A 17,654-nucleotide genomic window follows, 5' to 3' on the forward strand; every position below is an offset into this window, starting at 1 on the left:
CAGCAAGGAGATAGCAGTTCAGCAGTCTGGCTAATTACACCCTGAAGCACCCTGACTTTTCTGAGTTCTCTTCACAAAACAGAGCTACAGATACCAGATAGAAAAAGAAAACTAAAAATCCCCACATTTGTCCCTTGATAAGATCAAAGTATCCATTTGCCAGGAATTATCTCTGCCATAATATGCTCCACACTAATGTCTCTTGGCAAGAAATGGGCTGGTTAGCCTCATCTCCCCTGGGGCCAGTCTCCCAAGTCAAAGCCAGGAAGGCCCAGGAATTAAACTCCTAATTCCTTTTAAAGAAAAATTTAACAAACAGAAAGGCTACCAAAGAGGCAGAACTGGAGGCAGGATGAGCTGAACAGTGAACTTTGGGAGTTGATGGGGGAATGGGACGGGTAGAGGTCCCTCCAGGACCTCTGGGCCCCAGTGCTCAGGCTGATAAGAAGTGATTGAGCTAAAAGAATTTCATTCACACGCAGGAAGGAGACAGACTTCTTATTTTAGACAATGTTTTACCTTCTCTTTCCTATAGGACCTGGCTGGGAAGAAGGAACAACAGAAATGGCCTTAGCTCCAAAGCCCTGATAGTGATAACTTGTATCGGTCTCTCTCCCCACAACAAAATGACAGTCCTCATGACCAGTTATTTCTCATATATGCGCTTTCCTTTAAAAATTATAATTGCAGTTTTTATTTGAATGCAGAAAATTAATTCCTTTAAGAGATAAAGAATATAATAATACAGAGAGTAAGGTTGGTGTGCTTCATATGAACTTTAGTAAAATGTGTTAAAATAAAATCAAAATGCAGGGCAACCACAATACACATAAATCCAGAAGTATTTCTAACATCAATGCATGAATGAGTACCGAGTTCTCTTTACCTGTAAGTAGAGTAAACCTAAAGTTGTAAGAAGTTCTGTATTTTCTGGTGAGAACCTGCAACACAGAGATGAACACAGAGATGCTCAAAGGGAAACAAGATGTGAATGAGATACTGAGGCACACGCACAGTGACATGCCCTCGTGCAACATCTGAAAGACAGCGTGTCCCACTCTCCATGGAAATTCCCCAAGACGACTGGGAAACTGCCTTCAATAGTATGTCATCTCAACCCCGACTACAGGGAGGATTGCTCAACAAGAAAGAAATAGGACTTAGAATCCAGACTCTTTTTCAGGACCATTTCTTAGAGTCCAAGTCCTAAGACAAAACCTATTGAATATTTTGTGTAACTGTCTTCATTATACTGACAGAATTAAAGAATAATTCTTTATAAACCAAGTCAGTATGGAACACACATAGCTTTAGCCAGTTTCCTTCTGGTGGGATTTCTTTTTTTTTTTTTTTTTTTCCCTGTTCTCACTGTATGCACAATGGCAACCTGTATAATTTTCTGTGTAATTTAGGATCCCAAGGGCCCTAATGCTCTGCTCTACACATTAAACAAAAAGCCATGGTAAACAGTCAAACTAAACAAAAAAAGGAAGACATACCAGCTCTGGGAAAGAATTAGCCATTGGCTTAGGTAAAAGATTATCTGCTTTCCCAATCCCTCACTAATATTTGTCTTTGTTACAAAACTAAAGCTACCCTGAGCTAAGATGATCTGACTACAGGATCATCAGACAGTACCAACAGTAAAAATGCCAAAGGTGAGGAACAGTGTTGCATGCTTCTAAGCAATGAGATAGGATGCTGGTTACCTATCAGGCGACCAGAATCAGAGGGGCCAAAACCCCAGCCAGGGAGACCTGAGCTGGCCAAACAAAGCTTACTCAGTTCAACTGAGTATTTGCCCTTCACTCTGCCATAATAAATATCCATTTTCATCACCTCCCTTCCCCAAACTAACTTCTATGATTCTGGCAACATCCCTCCCCCAACCAAAACTGCTATCTCCAAGCTGTGGCTCTCCACATTCTCAGTGAGGCTCCAAATGCTCAGCTGTCCTCTTGGAAATTCTTGTGACTTAAGTCCTTGACCAACCACTGGAAGATGTGAGACCACGGCCAGCGTGGCCTGGGTTCAAAGACCTGGAGAAAGGGCTGACACACAAATTAATACACAAGACAAGAAATATAAATTTGGAAATTATGGGGGAAGCCAGTTGTGAACTTGGTTCGAGAGACCAAGTTCCAATGAGTCTCCGTTCCCATCTGGCTTTTTATTTACTAGAATACACAATTGCCTTTTAGGAATGCAAACAGGCATATCAAAGGTGATGTTTAGTAAACGGTAGGATTATCAGGTTGGGGGAGTTTGCCTTCGGCCATTGACTTAGCAGCAGGGTAATAACAATGCAAACATTTAGCCTTCTGAATATCAAAAGCCCCAATGGACTTCTCCCATTTATATTCATTACTGTTGATCTTGGCTCCCAGCAGGAAGAATGTCACCCTTCAGATTTATGTGCGCTCATCTTCTAGAAGCCAGGGGTCACAAATTAAGGCTTTCAGCAGCCCCACAGAAGCTTAACATATGCTATGTGGGCTCCTTCCTACTTGTCCACATAAACATAGCCTCTTGATGACAAAAGTCTCTCTTGTAACTTAACAGACCAGGGATTTTTCTATCTTTTTAGGCACAAAATATGACTGAAGAAAATTCAGAAAGCAGTTATGACTGATAAAACCAGAAAAGTTACTATATCATTACTATGGAAGAAGACAAAGATAATAAACATATTAATTTAACAAATTAAGTTTAGTTCGTAGTCTAATTATCAGGAATACTAGACTCTGTGACCAGGAATTCTATTAAATGACCAAGCAAAGGAGACATTAAAGCATCATGGCGACAGCTATCCCATTTAAAACAAGGAAAAACCCTATACAGAAAAGGCAAGATAGGGGAGAGACCAAGATGGCGGCGTAGGTAAATACCGGAGACCGCTGCCGCAAACAACCATTTCAAAAATACAACTAAAAGACTGAACGGACATCACCCAGAACCACAGGAAGGCTGGCTGAAGAGAGACTCTACAACTAGAAGGAAAGAGAACAGCAAATCGAGGCTCAGAGGCGGCGCAGTGTGGAAAATACAAAGGTACCGAGGTGCGCGCGCAAAGCGGGCTGGTGGCTGAGGGCGCGGTTGTCGTTTTCTGCCGGGAGTGAGTCTCAGACTCTGGGCTCCAGATCCGGGCGAGTCTCTAGGGACCCAGACTCAAACGGGAGAAGCGGGATTATCCGGCATCAGTTGGGACCTGAGGGCAGCTTTCTCTCCGAGGTTTGCAGCGGCTGCCGGGGTTCTGAGAAGCAGAGCCTCTGGGAACCGGACTGAGCGTGGCCATAACTGCTCCCTCCGCCCGCCCTGTTGAGCCCGCCCCGCCCAAAACCTGCGCACAGCCATTTGCCAATTGCCTCAGGCAAAGGCTGGATTAGCGCCTCCCCAGAAGGCAGACGTTTTCCACACAGCTGATTTCCACAGCCAGCCGGCCTGGTGGTCAAACCCCTCTAGTGTTAACTACAACAATTAAGGCTTGGCTAGAACAAGACTGCGCACAGAGACCACAAGGGGGTGCACCAAGAAAGCATAAAAGATGCGGAGACAAAAAAACATGACAGAAATGGAGGATATGGAGCTAAGAATCGCAATTTTGAGGGCTTGCCATAAATTTGTGCAGAGCCTCACGAAAACTAATGAGACCCTCGATGCTACGATAAAGAAATTAGAAAGTAAGCATACACGGACTGAAATAAAGAATATTATACCCAATAGCAGACCAGAAGAGTACAATAATCAAACCAAAGATTCGACAAAAAACACCCAATTGGAAAAGCAAAATGAAAAAAGAATCCGAAAGTGTGAAGATAGTGTAAGGAGCCTCTGGGACAGCTTTAAGCGGTCTAATATCAGAGTCATTGGAGTGCCAGAAGATGAGAGACAGCAAGATATTGAAAACCTATTTCAAGAAATAATGGCAGAAAACTTCCCCCACCTGGTGAAAGAAATGGACTTACAGGTCCAAGAAGCGCAGAGAACCCCAAACAAAAGGAATCCAAAGAGGACCACACCAAGACACATCATCATTAAAATGCCAAGAGCAAAAGACAAAGAGAAAATCTTAAAAGCAGCAAGAGAAAGAGGCTCAATTACCTACAAGGGAATACCCATACGACTGTCAGCTGATTTCTCAACAGAAACTTTGCAGGCCAGAAGGGAATGGCAAGAAATATTCAAAGTGCTGAATACCAAGAACCTACAACCAAGATTACTTTATCCAGCAAAGCTATCATTCAGAATTGAAGGTCAGATAAAGAGCTTCACAGATAAGGAAAAGCTAAAGGAGTTCATCACCGCCAAACCAGTATTATATGAAATGCTGAAAGGTATCCTTTAAGAAGAGGAAGAAGAAAAAGGTAAAGATACAAATTATGAACAACAAACATGCATCTATCAACAAATGAATCTAAGAATCAAGTGAATAAATAACCTGATGTACAGAATGAACTGGTGATTATAATAGAATCAGGGACATAGAAAGGGAATAGACTGACTATTCTTGGGGGAAAAAGGGGTGTGGGAGATGCGGGAAGTGACTGGACAAAAATCATGCACCTATGGATGAACACAGTGGGTGGGGAGTGAGGGTGGAGGGTGGGGTGGGAGCTGGAAGGAGGGGAGTTATGGGGGGAAAAAAGAGGAACAAATGTAATAATCTGAACAATAAAGATTTAATTTAAAAAAAAAAAAAAAAAAAAAGAAAAGGCAAGATAACGTGTGTCTAGAGAGAAAACATGGGACACCATCATGGAAAGCCAGTCAGTTCCATTATCAATAGGAGTTTTAAAAAAATAATTTTTTAAAAAAAAAAACAAGATATTGGTCTCATGCTAATAAGACCCTCCTCCCAAGCATGTGTGCCCACTTCCCTTATAGCTGGATGTGGCCACCTCATTAACTCTGAACCATGGAACACAAGCATGAATGAGGTGTGCAACTTCTGGGCCACTTAAAACACTATAAGCTGTTCACTCTGTACTTAGTTTCTGGTACCGCCTCCCCCCACCACAGCCCAGAACATGGTGGTTATAGTAAGTCAGTTTCAACCATTGTTACAGTAATAAGTCTAGTGATATGAGACACTGAAGACGCCCAGCTTCAAGGATATAGGAGAGCAAATCTGCTGTGGTTCAGACTCTTGTCTGCCCTCCACAGACAGGACGTTCTCCTCCCCCCTGGAACTGCCTGACTGCGAAACTGCCATTCTTGCTCTGCCTTGAGCCCAGACTGTTAAGAGGCCTCTCTTCAAGTCAAGAAACCGAGCTCCTTGCCGCGGCATATTTTCATGACCTCTGTGTGTCTCCTCTGTCAGCGAGTGTTTCCGGGTGGCCTGCCAAGGACTGAAACCCATCAGCTCTCTGGTAAATAAACCTGTGTGATTTCTTGCATTGTTTATCTCCTGTGTCTCTCCTTAGTTTTTGGTTAAGCTCGGCCATATTAATTAATATTAAGTACCCTTTGATGTCTGTATTAGTATATCCAAATGAGGCACTTTGGGTCACCTGTGCATACGTTCCATAGATAAATGGAACAACCATGCAGGTGAAGACAACAACCTAACCAATGGTGAGTCAATAATGAAGGAACCTAGGTCCCTGATTGCCCTTGTAGAGCAGAGCCACCCACCTAGGCTAAACCAGCCATACTAATAGGTGAGAAAGAAATACAAATCTTCCTTATTTAGGCCATTGGGATTTCTTAACCTTAGCTTAACATTTACTCTAACTCATACAACTAGTTATCAGTCATATATATTCTCTCATAGGCTTGAGAATTCATATATCTACTCCCCCCCCCCCTTTTTTTTTAAGTCCTTCCTTGCTCTAAAGCTGGGGAGTTGGGGAGACCTTTTTTCTGCCAAGGACCATCTAGATATTTATAAGATCATTTGTGGGCCATACAAAATTACCAATTTAAAAATTATCCTGCTATATTTGGTCAATTAACTCACCACTAATGCCTTGGCAGGGCCAGATCAAATGATTTCATGGGCCTTATACGGGGCAGATGTTCCCCACCCCTGCTCTAACGGAAACAGGTACACTTACTCCACAGCTTTCTTGTAGATTTCGATGGCCTTGTCCAAGTCTCCCGCCAGCAAGTGAATCTTCCCCAGCATTATATAAGTCAGATCATGCCTATTAAGATGTAGGGCATGGTGCAATTGGTCTTGTGCCTAATAAGATTGATGAAGAGAATGAAATCACTACCATGAAAGGATAATGGCTTTGTAGGGGTAAAGCAAAAAAGGAGCTCCTGCTATACTAACATAGGAACATCCCATTTCAGCCAATAGTCAAAAATAACAACACATACCAAAACTGTACTTGCTGACAGGACAGCTGGAAACATGAAGTATCTGCCTCTGGAGCCACTTGGAAGAATTTTTACAAGACGACTAACTTTTTGAATGTTTTCTGCTTCTTTTCTCTCTTTTTTTTTAAATCCTCACCCGAGGATATTTTTTCCATTGATTTTCAGACAGAGTGTGAAGGGAGGAAGGGGTAGGGGAGACAGAGAGAGAAACATCGACTGGAAAGACAAACATCGATTGGTTGCCTCCCACATGCACCCCAACTGTGGCCGGGGATCAAACTCGCAATCAAGGTACTTGTCCTTGACAGGGAATCAAACCCACAACCCTTCGGCCAATGGGCTGATCCTCCAACCACTGAGCCAAACCAGCCAGGGCTGTTTTCTGCTTCTTAATAATCATACCCATGACTCATACTTCACAAGTCAAAAGGGACATTATAGTACAGTATACAGCACTGCCCAGCTGTACCAGTGACCAACTGCACAACCTTTCCCAGAGTGGACTTCATTTTCCTCAACAATATTTTGATAAATAAATGAATGGATTGTTTTCATTGATTCACTCAATATGTACTCACTGAGTACCTGTTGTTCTAGAGATGCTAGGTATATTAGAGCTAACAAAACAAACTCCTTGCTCTGGAAAAGCTTATATCCTTCCTAGTTGATGGTCAAAAGGACTTTTTTTAGTGATTCACTGGTTCAACAATAAATGTCAAGTATTGTATTTGCTCTGTTAGCTTGACAGTAAAATTTAAATATAATCTTCTTCTCCTTTACAGATCTGACCAAAGACCAACCTGCCTCTCCCTTGCCTCATAATAATCCTGTTAATAGAAATGTAGAAATGTACTTGCTTGGAATATCCTCTGAAGAGAAAAATCTCCTAACCAAATATATAACACTGTAGATCTGCCCAGTGGACAGGGGATATATATATATATATATATATATATATATATATATATATATAATTTATATTATTTATATATTTCTATTTATTTCTATTTCTATTTCTATTTATTTAAATATATATATATTTTTTACTTATACATATTACTATGTATTTCACAAGAGTAAAAGTTACTCTCACACCTCAACTGCTGATGTACAGATTTTTTTTTTCACACTCCTGAGGGATAGATTAAATGTTGTCAAATGGATATTAACCAACTCAGATTCTTAGTCCTATCAGCACTAGAGAAAAGAGAATAAAACTTCATAATCACTAAGTGGAAGCTTTATGAAGGGAACTCTATGCAACCCATTATCATTAACTTTCAGAGCTCTCAATAACTTAATCTATCCCTCAGTTAAGATATATACATTTTTTTCTTATATTTGAGTACCAAGGTACTTGGTACTTATTTGATATAAGAGCCTTAGAGCCTGCAGCTTATTCACAATAACATATAAATTCTCACATAGAAAATAACCTTAGAAACTGAAACTCAGAAATCAGATCCACTTGAAACTTAAAATTCATCTCCAATGACCTTAAAAACTAAAATTAGTTGCTATCAGAGCATAAGAGAGTTCCCATGGTCATGATTACACTTTTAAGACTTAAAGGTCCACTTTTTTTGTTGTTATTAATCCTCACATAAGGACATTTTTCCATTGATTTTTCAAAGAGAGTGGAAGGGAGGAAAAAAGACAGAGAGAGAGAAACATCGATGTGAGAATGATACATCTATTGGTTGCCTCCCACACACACCCCGACCAGAGCCAGGGATCGAGCCTGCAACTGAGGTACGTCCCCTTGACAGGAATTGAACCCGGGACCCTTCAGACTGCAGGCTGATGTTCCATCCACTGAGCCAAACCCGTTAGGGCAATGGTCCACTTTTTGATATCTAAGTTTTACTGAACATTTGCTTCTATACTAGAAAATTAATCTGGGGTAGCGAAAAAGAAGAGAGAAAAAAAGCAAATAAATTACCATTCCCTCATAATATTTCTAGAATTTCTCATTTTATTGTTAAAAGCAGGAAAAAAAAGATGGATAACAGCAAATGAAAAGAAAAATGAGGATAGGTGTATATGGCACTTTCAATTTTTACTTCCAAAAATCTCTGCAAGCACTAGAAATAATACAAAATGAGCAATGGCACCTCTATAACAAGTGTACCTTCAGTGAAATCACCAGCCACCACTATTTCTATAAATTACCTTGTTGAACTGTTTCAGATAAATGTAGCAAACTCCTAGGTTATGATAGATCTCCTACACACAAAAGAAAACAGCTTAGGTGTAAATTCCACAGTACATATTCAAGTGAAACAACAGTCATCTAGAGATTGTTATTGTTCAACAAAGTTTAAACTTTAAAATATGCATTACAGTCAGTTTTTTACTAGATTTCATACTCAAATATATTTAATTCTAAAAAATGGGTTCCTTAATATAAAAAAAAAACCCCACAGATTATAAGACATAAAAGCAGGACAAACAAGAGATCACTCCATTTGTGCCCTCTTTTCAGAAGAGACTACCTACCGATCCTGCCCCACCCTAAGGAGATACATATACATATATGTGTTAATCGGATTCCTTTTCCTAGGAATCTAGGAATTCACTAGGTGATGTGGACTTTGGGACTGACAGCGCTTTATGGAGGGCACTATAATCGAATATATGTATTTGGAGTCAGTCTGCAAATGCAGACAGCAGAGGTCAGCAAACTAAGGTCCACAGACCAAATCCATCTCTGCCTTATTTTGTAAATAAAGTTTTATTTGTATTGTCCATGATTTTTCCACACTAGAATCTCAGAGTTCAGTAGTTGTCACAGAGACTATATGAAACCACAAAGCTTAAAATATTTACTAACTGGCCCTTTAAAATATAAAACATTTGCCAACTGCTGATCTACAAAAAGAAATAAAACAGAAGTGAAGAGTAGCTACCTTGGTGCTGACAGCTTTCCAGTTCTAGTTCGTTGCAAGACCAGCCTGTACTTCCTGGCCTTGAGCTCTATAGAACCTCTTTATTCCCTTTTTAAGTCTCCCTGTACTTAAGGTAGCTTTAGAGAAAGGAGAGCATTTCTAGAGAGGAAAGCTGGATTATCAATAGGGATCAGATTAATGGCGAACTGCTTAACAGCAACACTCCCTGCCAGAAAACCATGCAGCAATAGCTGCTAAGTTATGCGGAAACATGGTTTTTGATCTTATATCTAACTGAATCATCAATTTAGTGTGAGGATCAAGACATTTTTGGCATGTAAGAATTCAGTCATAACAAAAGACAGCCATACAATAAATGGAACCATTAGCATGTTACTAATAACAAAGAACTAAAAGTTCCCTACTTACCCAGTCTTTCTGGTTAAGTTTAGCTGCTTCATTATATACTTCAATGGCAGCTTTATGTTTCCCCAAAAGAAATCTGTGGAAGAAATACAGTTTCCATAATTATTAACTCAAACCTTTTAGAAGACTAACCCCACTAGCCCCATATTTGACTCAAATTCCATCCAGCTGAAAATTCTGGAATCCTCTTCCTTATGAGCTGGTTGTGCTGGTTTGGCCAGTGAGGCTGCTGTATACCAACAGCAGAAGCTCTCTTGGTAGGGACTGCATTGGTAACAGTTCCAGTGCCTTGATCAAATTCTACACCAATTTTAGTAATTTATTTCTTCTGTAATTTATTTTCTACAGTGTACTACAAATGTAGACCAAAAAAGAAACAAACCAAATAATGTACCAGTTAAGCAAGAGCTGCCATCATTTATCACCATCATCTATTAGGGACATGCTCTTCGCTCCCAAGCCTAAGTCTATTTCCCTGATATTGGATCACGGTTCTGGAGAAAACAGGGGAAAACTAGGCTCTATGCAAAGATAGCATAGGCATAAATCACAATGTAGGTAAAAAAAAAATTAGGGATGGGAACCCCACAGAAACTTTAGTACTAGAATATTGTACTGGGGTAGTAAAGCTATTAGTGTGCCTAACAGCTTAGAAAGATTTTGGAGGTTACTTGCATTCAGGAACCTTCAGAGCATCCCCTCAATAAACACTAAAAATCTACTGTGTGTCAAATATTATGCTAAGTGTTGGATGAGAAAATTTCCATGGGTTGCCAATAAGATTAGAGGACTGAGGATACAAAAGTCAGTATTTATATGATAACCAGTATCAGTGTTCCTCTGTCAAACTTTATATGAGTAATCTCATTTTGTCAAATTTCAAAGTTAATCTACACTCTTCAAAGTGAATCCCACTATACCTATTAAGCAACTCTCCCTCTATGGATGAGGCTGATCAGGCTGCCAGAAGCAGCCTCTGCCTGAGAATGCTCATTACACAGCGTTTTCCGTGAGTCTCCAGGACTGCCAATACTCACAAAGACCTGGCCACCTGCTTGAGGTTATCAGCACTCTGTGGGCTGAGAACAGCACATGTCTGAAAGAGTTCTAGGGATTCTTGGATATTTCCTTCCAGGCGAAATATCAGTGCTGCCAAGAAACAGAAAACAAAGAAAGTAAAGTCATGTTCTGGGAAGAATAGAGCCTGATATAGAAAAATGGAGAAACGGGAGATGGAAAACCATATCAAAGAAATTCTTTGGATTATTATATCTTCAACACAATCAGCTGGGTTGAAACAAATAGCAAAGTTGCTGACATGCTAAAACCTTTTTCTTTTTCTTTTCTTTCTTTTGAGACCTGAATGTTTTATTGTAAGAAATACCTTTACTTTGACTCAGTTAACGAAAGAGCTTTCAGTGTGAGGAGTTCTTCACTTTCCTTTTATTAAGGGAATATGCTCAAGCTTAAAAGAGGAAAAAAATAGGAGGGAGAAGACATTTAAATATTTGGCAATAAGATTATTTTTCAGAGACTGAAGTGGGAGGAGGAATATATCCCCTTCAAGTCTGTTACTCAACAGTATCGCCAAATCTTTCGGTTCAGTGATGGCTAAAAGTTGCGCATTGGCTTATCTTTCCTAGTGATAGCATTTATAAACTAACTTCACAGGCATTGTTAGACTTGGCAAACAATAGTTTTTCATAGTATTCTAGTGGCCCATTGCTTGTTTCCCTCTTCTCAGAAGCAAGGCAGCCAGTAGAGATCTCCTCTGAGGTCCTTTTAGGCTCTTAAGGGCCTTCATTCACCTTTTGAATCTCAATTTTCCTTCTCTCCTTTTCTTTGTTGAATGATGCTATATTATCCTATATAAAAAAAAGCCTAATATGCTAAGTGTCCGGTTGTCAGTCGGCCTTTCAACCAAAGCATAATATGCTAATGATATGGTAAGGCCATTCAACCGCTCACTATGACGTGCACTGACGATGGGGGGTGGGGGGGGAAGAAACAGTCCACCAGTCACTATGATGTGCACTGACCACCAGGGGGCAGTCCACCGATCAACCAGTCACTATGACATGCACTAATCACCAGGGGCAGATGCTCCAAGTGGTAGTTGAGCTTGCTGCTGGGGTCCAGCTGACTCTCTCGCAATCTGGGACCCCTTGGGGGATGTCGGAGAGCTGGTTTCGGTCTGATCCCGCAGGCCAGGCCCAGGGACCCAAGTGGGATATGAATTAGTGCACCGGGCCTCTAGTCCTATCTAATAATAGACAAACATGGTAATTGACCATACCTTCGCTACGCCTCCCATTGGCTAATCAGCATGATATGCAAATTAACCGCCAACAAAGATGGCGGCTAATTTGCATACTTCAGGCAGGGCAGAGCAGTGCAGCAGCCAGCGTGAGAGCTGCCATCCAGGCCCCCGTGTGTGACCCCAGAAGCCGCCGCCTGCCGCCAGTGATCGGATCCAATCCCCACCACAGGCCGGCCCCAGAAGCCGGTGATCGCCAGGAGATGGGGGTCCCCTGCAAGGGGCTGATCCGGCGATGGGAGGGTGATGGGGGTCAATGCCTCTGGCCGAGGCGTCAAGCCTGGGCAAGGGCGAAGCCGGTGATCGGGGGGAGATGGGGGTCCCCTGCCCAGGCCTGAAACCTGGGCCAGAGGCATCAGGCCTGGGCCGGGTGGGGGGTGTTGGGGGGCAAGCCGGCGATTGGTGTGAACTACAGAGGAAACACCTTTTCTGACCGCTCATTGGCTAAGTTCCCTGTATGCCACTGGTAATATTCTTAGTAATTTGGGTAATAAGAATCCAAAAAGGTGATCTAGGGTTTTCAACACACTCCTGGAGAAAAAAATGAAGGTCCGCTGCTGGAGGGCTAAGAAATGTCATATCCTGCCCTAGCCGATGTGGCTCAGTGGATAATGCCTTGGCCTGCCGATGGCAGCGTCTGGGTTCAATTCTGACCAACGGCATGTACCTAGGTTGCAGGCTCCTCCCTGGCCGGGGCCCAGATCAGGACTCATGCAGGAGGCAACCAATCAAAGTGTTCCTCTCACTTTGATGTTTCTCTCTGTCTTTCCCTTTCTCTTCCACATTCTCTAAAAATCAATGGAAACATATCCTCAGGTGAGGATAAAAAAAAATAATAAAGAAATTATTATTATATGAAAGACACATCTTGAAAATGCCTAAAGAAAGTTGTCATTTTTTCATGGTGAAGGGACTGGAGTCCATGTTGACGAAAACACCTTGGTGGCTGCGGTGACTGGCAGTGGCTGCAGCAGTGGGGTGATGGGGCTGGTGCCTTCCCCTGATCAGCCTGGTCGCCTCCCACAAAGGGAGGCCAGACTGTGGCTTAGGCCCGCTCCCCAAGGGGAGCAGGGAGCGGGCCTAAGCCGTCACTAGGACATCCCCTGAGGGCTCCCAGTATGTGAGAGGGGGCAGGCTGGGCTGAGGGACACCCCCCCCCGCTGAGTGCACGAATTTTGTGCACCAGGCCCCTAGTCTATATATTAAAAGCCTAAGCGACCGTTAGGGTGGAATGACCAGAACAATCAGTTGCTATGATGCACACTGACCACCAGGGGGTAGATGCTCAATGCAGGAGCTGCCCCCTGGTGGTCAGTGTGCTCCCACAGGGGGTGCGCTGCTCAGCCAGAAGCCAGGCTCACGGCTGGCAAGCGCCTCGGCGATGGCGGGAGCTTCTCCCACCTCTGCGGCAGCACTAAGGAGCAGCGAGCTGGCAGGCAGTAAGGAGTGAGGGGTCCTGGACTGCGAGAGGACACAGGCTAGGCTGAGGGACCGCCCCTCCCCCCCCAGTGCACAAATTTTGTGCACTGGACCTCTACTCCTTAATATTAAGGAATCTGGCTACTAGTTCCACCTTTGCCTCAATAATATTTGAGTCTAGTAGAACTTTATTGAGATCATTTAAACTTTTCTGATGATTCTTGACTCCTTTATGAACAAGAGTGTGCCTACAGCATGCTTTCACATACCCATTATCTGAAGCACCTAATCACAATTCTGCTTAGCCTCTGCAAACTGGTACAGCTTCAAGTAACAACTTCTGTTTGTATAAAAAGCACATTCCTTATTGTTAATCTTTAAGCATTCGTGTTATTTATCATGGGCATCTTTATAGTTTTTGTCCTTTACACATTGATTTCCTTTCTTAAGAATTTTAAACTTTTTTTTCATCTGTGACGCCCAGCTGGTAATGGCTGCAGGAATCTCCCACTTAGTCTGGGGGCATCTCTGTCGTAGGCTGCCAAGCTCACAACTGCACAGAAATGGGTACTAAAGCGATGGGTGAAAGCTTCTCCCACCAGCTAGATGCATTCAGATCCATTAAAATTCTTGTTCTTCTGTTAATACTATCATTTGCTATCTGGATTCCATAGTCTATCTGCAGAACACTTTTATAATTCACATAAGCTTTCTGATATTTCTCTAAAGTTTCATTGGCCATTGCTCAGTTGAAAAAGAGGTTTGACTGAGAATGAAGTTCCAGAGCCATGTTACAATCTTGAATGTAGTCACTGCAGTTTCCTTCCTTTACGTAGCATGCAGCTCTAGTTGAATATAAGATATTTAGATCTTCCACTTCCTGCAGGCTTCAGCTGTGCCTCTGCAAACTGCCCATTTTTTACAGCTCTGCGACAGTGGGCGGTGGATGGAAGTTGGGGAGGGGCAGGAAGAGGATGAGACATGGCCCTCTCCGACTGTTTACCACCCTTGCTTTTGCTTCTGTTGCTTCTGTTGCTTGGGTGACCTCAGTGGGAAATGGATGCAGGAAGAAGGAATCAAGAGTTTGCACTATCAGGAGAAAGGACCTTGGCGCCATTGTGCACCCAACGCCGAGGCACAGCTAGGCTAAAACCTTTTTAATAAGGTGCCTCAAACTTACCTAACCCTCTCCACTCCCAATATCTATCACACAGATAATCGGTGCCTTGCAAATAACCAGATAAACTACACATAAACATTCTTAACCTTCCCTTATCAGATGCTCTATTTATCATAATTCATAATTCAGTTTTCAGAGAGTTCCCCAAATGGGACAAGGACAATCATACCCCATGTCCAACAAGGAGATTCTGGCAAAAAAAAAAAATGCAGTAATATTCAGACTTGGTTATCATCAGTATAGCAACCATTCAGAATCAATATTTTTTCCTAGGCCTAAGTTTTCAGAAGAATTTCCATGCTTGCCCTAGCTGGTTTGGCTCAGTGGCTAGGGCGTTGGCCGGTGGGCTGCAGGGTCCAGGGTTCGATTCCAGTCAAGGACATGTACCTTGGTTGCAGACTCGATCCCTAGCCCTGGTCAGGAGACAACCAATCAATGTGTCTCTCTCATATCAGTGTTTCTCTCTTTGTGTCTCTCTCCCTCCCTTCTACTTTCTCTAAAAATCAATAGAAAGTATCCTAGGGTAAGGATTAACAACAACAACAACAAAAGAATTTCCATGCTTAAGTATTACGAGGCACTGAACTTGTGACATTGGGAATAAAAGAACTTTTTTTTTTGCCATGATGTCCTAGATATGTCAATATTTTACCAATTATGCCAAAAAATTATATACAAATCTGAAGACCACAAAGGCAATGAGTGGTCAATAAAATAACTCACTTATACAAAAGAGGTCAAAAACAAAGTTCATGGGAAAACTAGGGATGCAACTTTTGGCACTAAAATGTAAAATTTCAGGCAATGATTTTCATATTTGATTTCTAATGAATTTTATTTATTCTCTGCTTTATCCTGTATATCTCTGGGCTTCTTCCCTTCATCCTGACTCACCTTACTAAAAATCCTCAAGTCTTTCCTCATCTCTTTTAGCCTCATTACAAGGAACCCTTTCAAAGCCTTTTCTGGGCCTGAAACTACTGCAGAAGCAAGGACCCTAATATCCATTCTGAAAAACACTAGGCAGAAACTAGAAATGGGATGAAGGATGGTAGCAACTTTTTTTTAACATAACCAGTCATTTCTGAGGTCAAATCTAGCCTAAGAATTACGTTCCAATTTAAAAAACCAACACTGGCCCTAACCCGTTTTGCTCATTGGATAGAACGTTGGCCCACAGACTAAAGCAGCCGTGGGCAAACTACGGCCCGTGGGCCGGATCCGGCCCGTTTGAAATGAATAAAACTAAAAAAAAAAAAAAAAAAAAGACCGTACCCTTTTATGTAATGATGTTTACTTTGAATTTATATTAGTTCACACAAACACTCCATCCATGCTTTTGTTCCGGCCCTCCGGTCCAGTTTAAGAACCCATTGTGGCCCTCGAATCAAAAAGTTTGCCCACCCCTGGACTAAAGGGTTCCGGGTTCGACTCGATCCAGGGCATATGACTTGGTTGAAGGCTAGATTCCCGGGTAGGGGGCGTGCAGGAGGCAGCTGATCAATGTTTCTCTCTCATCATTGATGTTTCTATCGCTCTCTCACTCACCCTTCCCCTCTGAAATCAATAAAAATAAAAAATAAATTAAAGCAAATGTAGCACAGTATTTAAAAATGAAATAAAATAAAAAACCAACACTGAAAAAAAACCTTTGCCGCACACTCACTTGAATTTAAGCATAAGTTGTTTGCTCTTTTTCCAGAAACCTAGGAAAAAAGTGTGCATTCCTCTAACAAGAAGAAAAGAAATATATGTCTTACCTTGGACATAGATAGCATATTCACATAGCCCCTGGGTCTCCTGAAGCTGTTCTTTGATAACAGCCTGAAAGAAGAAGAAAAATACTTCTGAGGAATGATTAAATGCCTTCAAGTATTTTTAAGAAAGGGTAGACATGAACAAGGAGCAGATGTAAGAATCCAGGATAATTACTAATAAAATAGTTAATTTAGATTTTTTTAAAATCTCAACTCTCGTTATGACCACTTATTCTACAATAGGGGCTGGCAAACTATAGCCCACAGGCCAAATCTAACCTGCATAGCCTATTTTTGAACAGCTCTCATAGTTTTAAAGGTTATTTTTAAAAAAAAGAACAAAAAACAAACAAACAGAATATTAAGCTTATAAAACAGAGACTATTTGTGCCTGCAAAGCCTAAAATATTTACCATCTGGTCCCTTAAAGAAAAATTTTGCTAACCCCTACCTAAAACCTATCTAGTCAAGCTAAGAAAAATATGAAAAAACTCTGATGAGCAAAATACAGGCTCCACGTTCTACTTGAAATGAGAAGACACATGGAACATACCTGAACCCTACCCACAACTTGTAGTCAAACCCAGCCAACCCACAGCCAATATGACGGCCCATGAGCAATAAATAAACGTCTGTTGTTGGAGATGATTGGAATTAAAGTTGTTTCTAAAGCAGCATTATCATAGCAAAGGCTAACAAATACACCAAGTATGGGAAAACAGCAATTCATACATTATTAGCAGGATAGAAACTGTGTGTGACAGACACTATCAGCCGCCTAACCAAAGTCTGCCTATCATTTCAATCTCTCACCTTGCATGCTTCATAATCCTTCCGGATATAGTGGAGATGTATCAACCAATTTTTCTTCTCCAAAATCGGAAACTCTAGAGCTGGGCAGCATATTTTGACAAAACAAACAGCACAGTTAATTGTTAGATTTTCTCCTTTATCACACTGACCTCCCATCTAAACTAACCACAAACATTTTGCAATATAACATTAAATTCTTTATGCTGCTGCCCATAATACAGTGCATCAAAAATGTACAGACTATTAAGCTAAGAGATACAAGTCCTACTAGCACACATTAAATATGTTTCCTTCACTTTTTGTAGCTTATAATATTAGTTTTTCAAATAAGTTGGCCTGAAAGGAAATAAAATCATTCTTTGTCCCTTCTCCTCTCTCACTCTCCCTAGATATAGAAGGTAAATATGAAGACTTTTTAAAGAATATTTCAGGAATGTTATTATATACTAGAGGCCCAGTGCACGAAATTCGTGCACGGGGGGTAGGGGGGAGGTGGTTCCCTCAGCCCAGCCTGCACCCTCTCCAATCCG

At 41.6% G+C, this 17,654-nt stretch overlaps 1 protein-coding gene and 1 pseudogene across 1 annotated transcript in view; both read right to left on the reverse strand.

The window, feature by feature from the left end:
• BBS4 (Bardet-Biedl syndrome 4) overlaps nt 1-17,654 on the reverse strand; it is a 63,302-nt gene that overhangs the window by 11,665 nt on the left and 33,983 nt on the right. The window contains exons 3-9 of the mRNA XM_070430800.1: nt 17,125-17,204; nt 16,315-16,378; nt 10,676-10,787; nt 9,642-9,714; nt 8,497-8,550; nt 6,057-6,184; nt 887-941 (exon numbers count right to left, since the gene is read on the reverse strand). Of these exons, the coding sequence (XP_070286901.1) occupies nt 887-941; nt 6,057-6,184; nt 8,497-8,550; nt 9,642-9,714; nt 10,676-10,787; nt 16,315-16,378; nt 17,125-17,204 (566 nt within the window). The remainder of the gene's footprint in view (nt 1-886; nt 942-6,056; nt 6,185-8,496; nt 8,551-9,641; nt 9,715-10,675; nt 10,788-16,314; nt 16,379-17,124; nt 17,205-17,654) is intronic.
• On the reverse strand, nt 11,071-14,357 carry LOC138997144 (sperm-associated antigen 1 pseudogene; annotated as a pseudogene).

This window comes from Myotis yumanensis, unplaced genomic scaffold (genome assembly GCF_028538775.1).
Source record: "Myotis yumanensis isolate MYYU_CA2020_CCGP unplaced genomic scaffold, mMyoYum1.0.hap1 SCAF_1, whole genome shotgun sequence".
Classification (NCBI taxonomy): Eukaryota; Metazoa; Chordata; class Mammalia; order Chiroptera; family Vespertilionidae; genus Myotis; species Myotis yumanensis.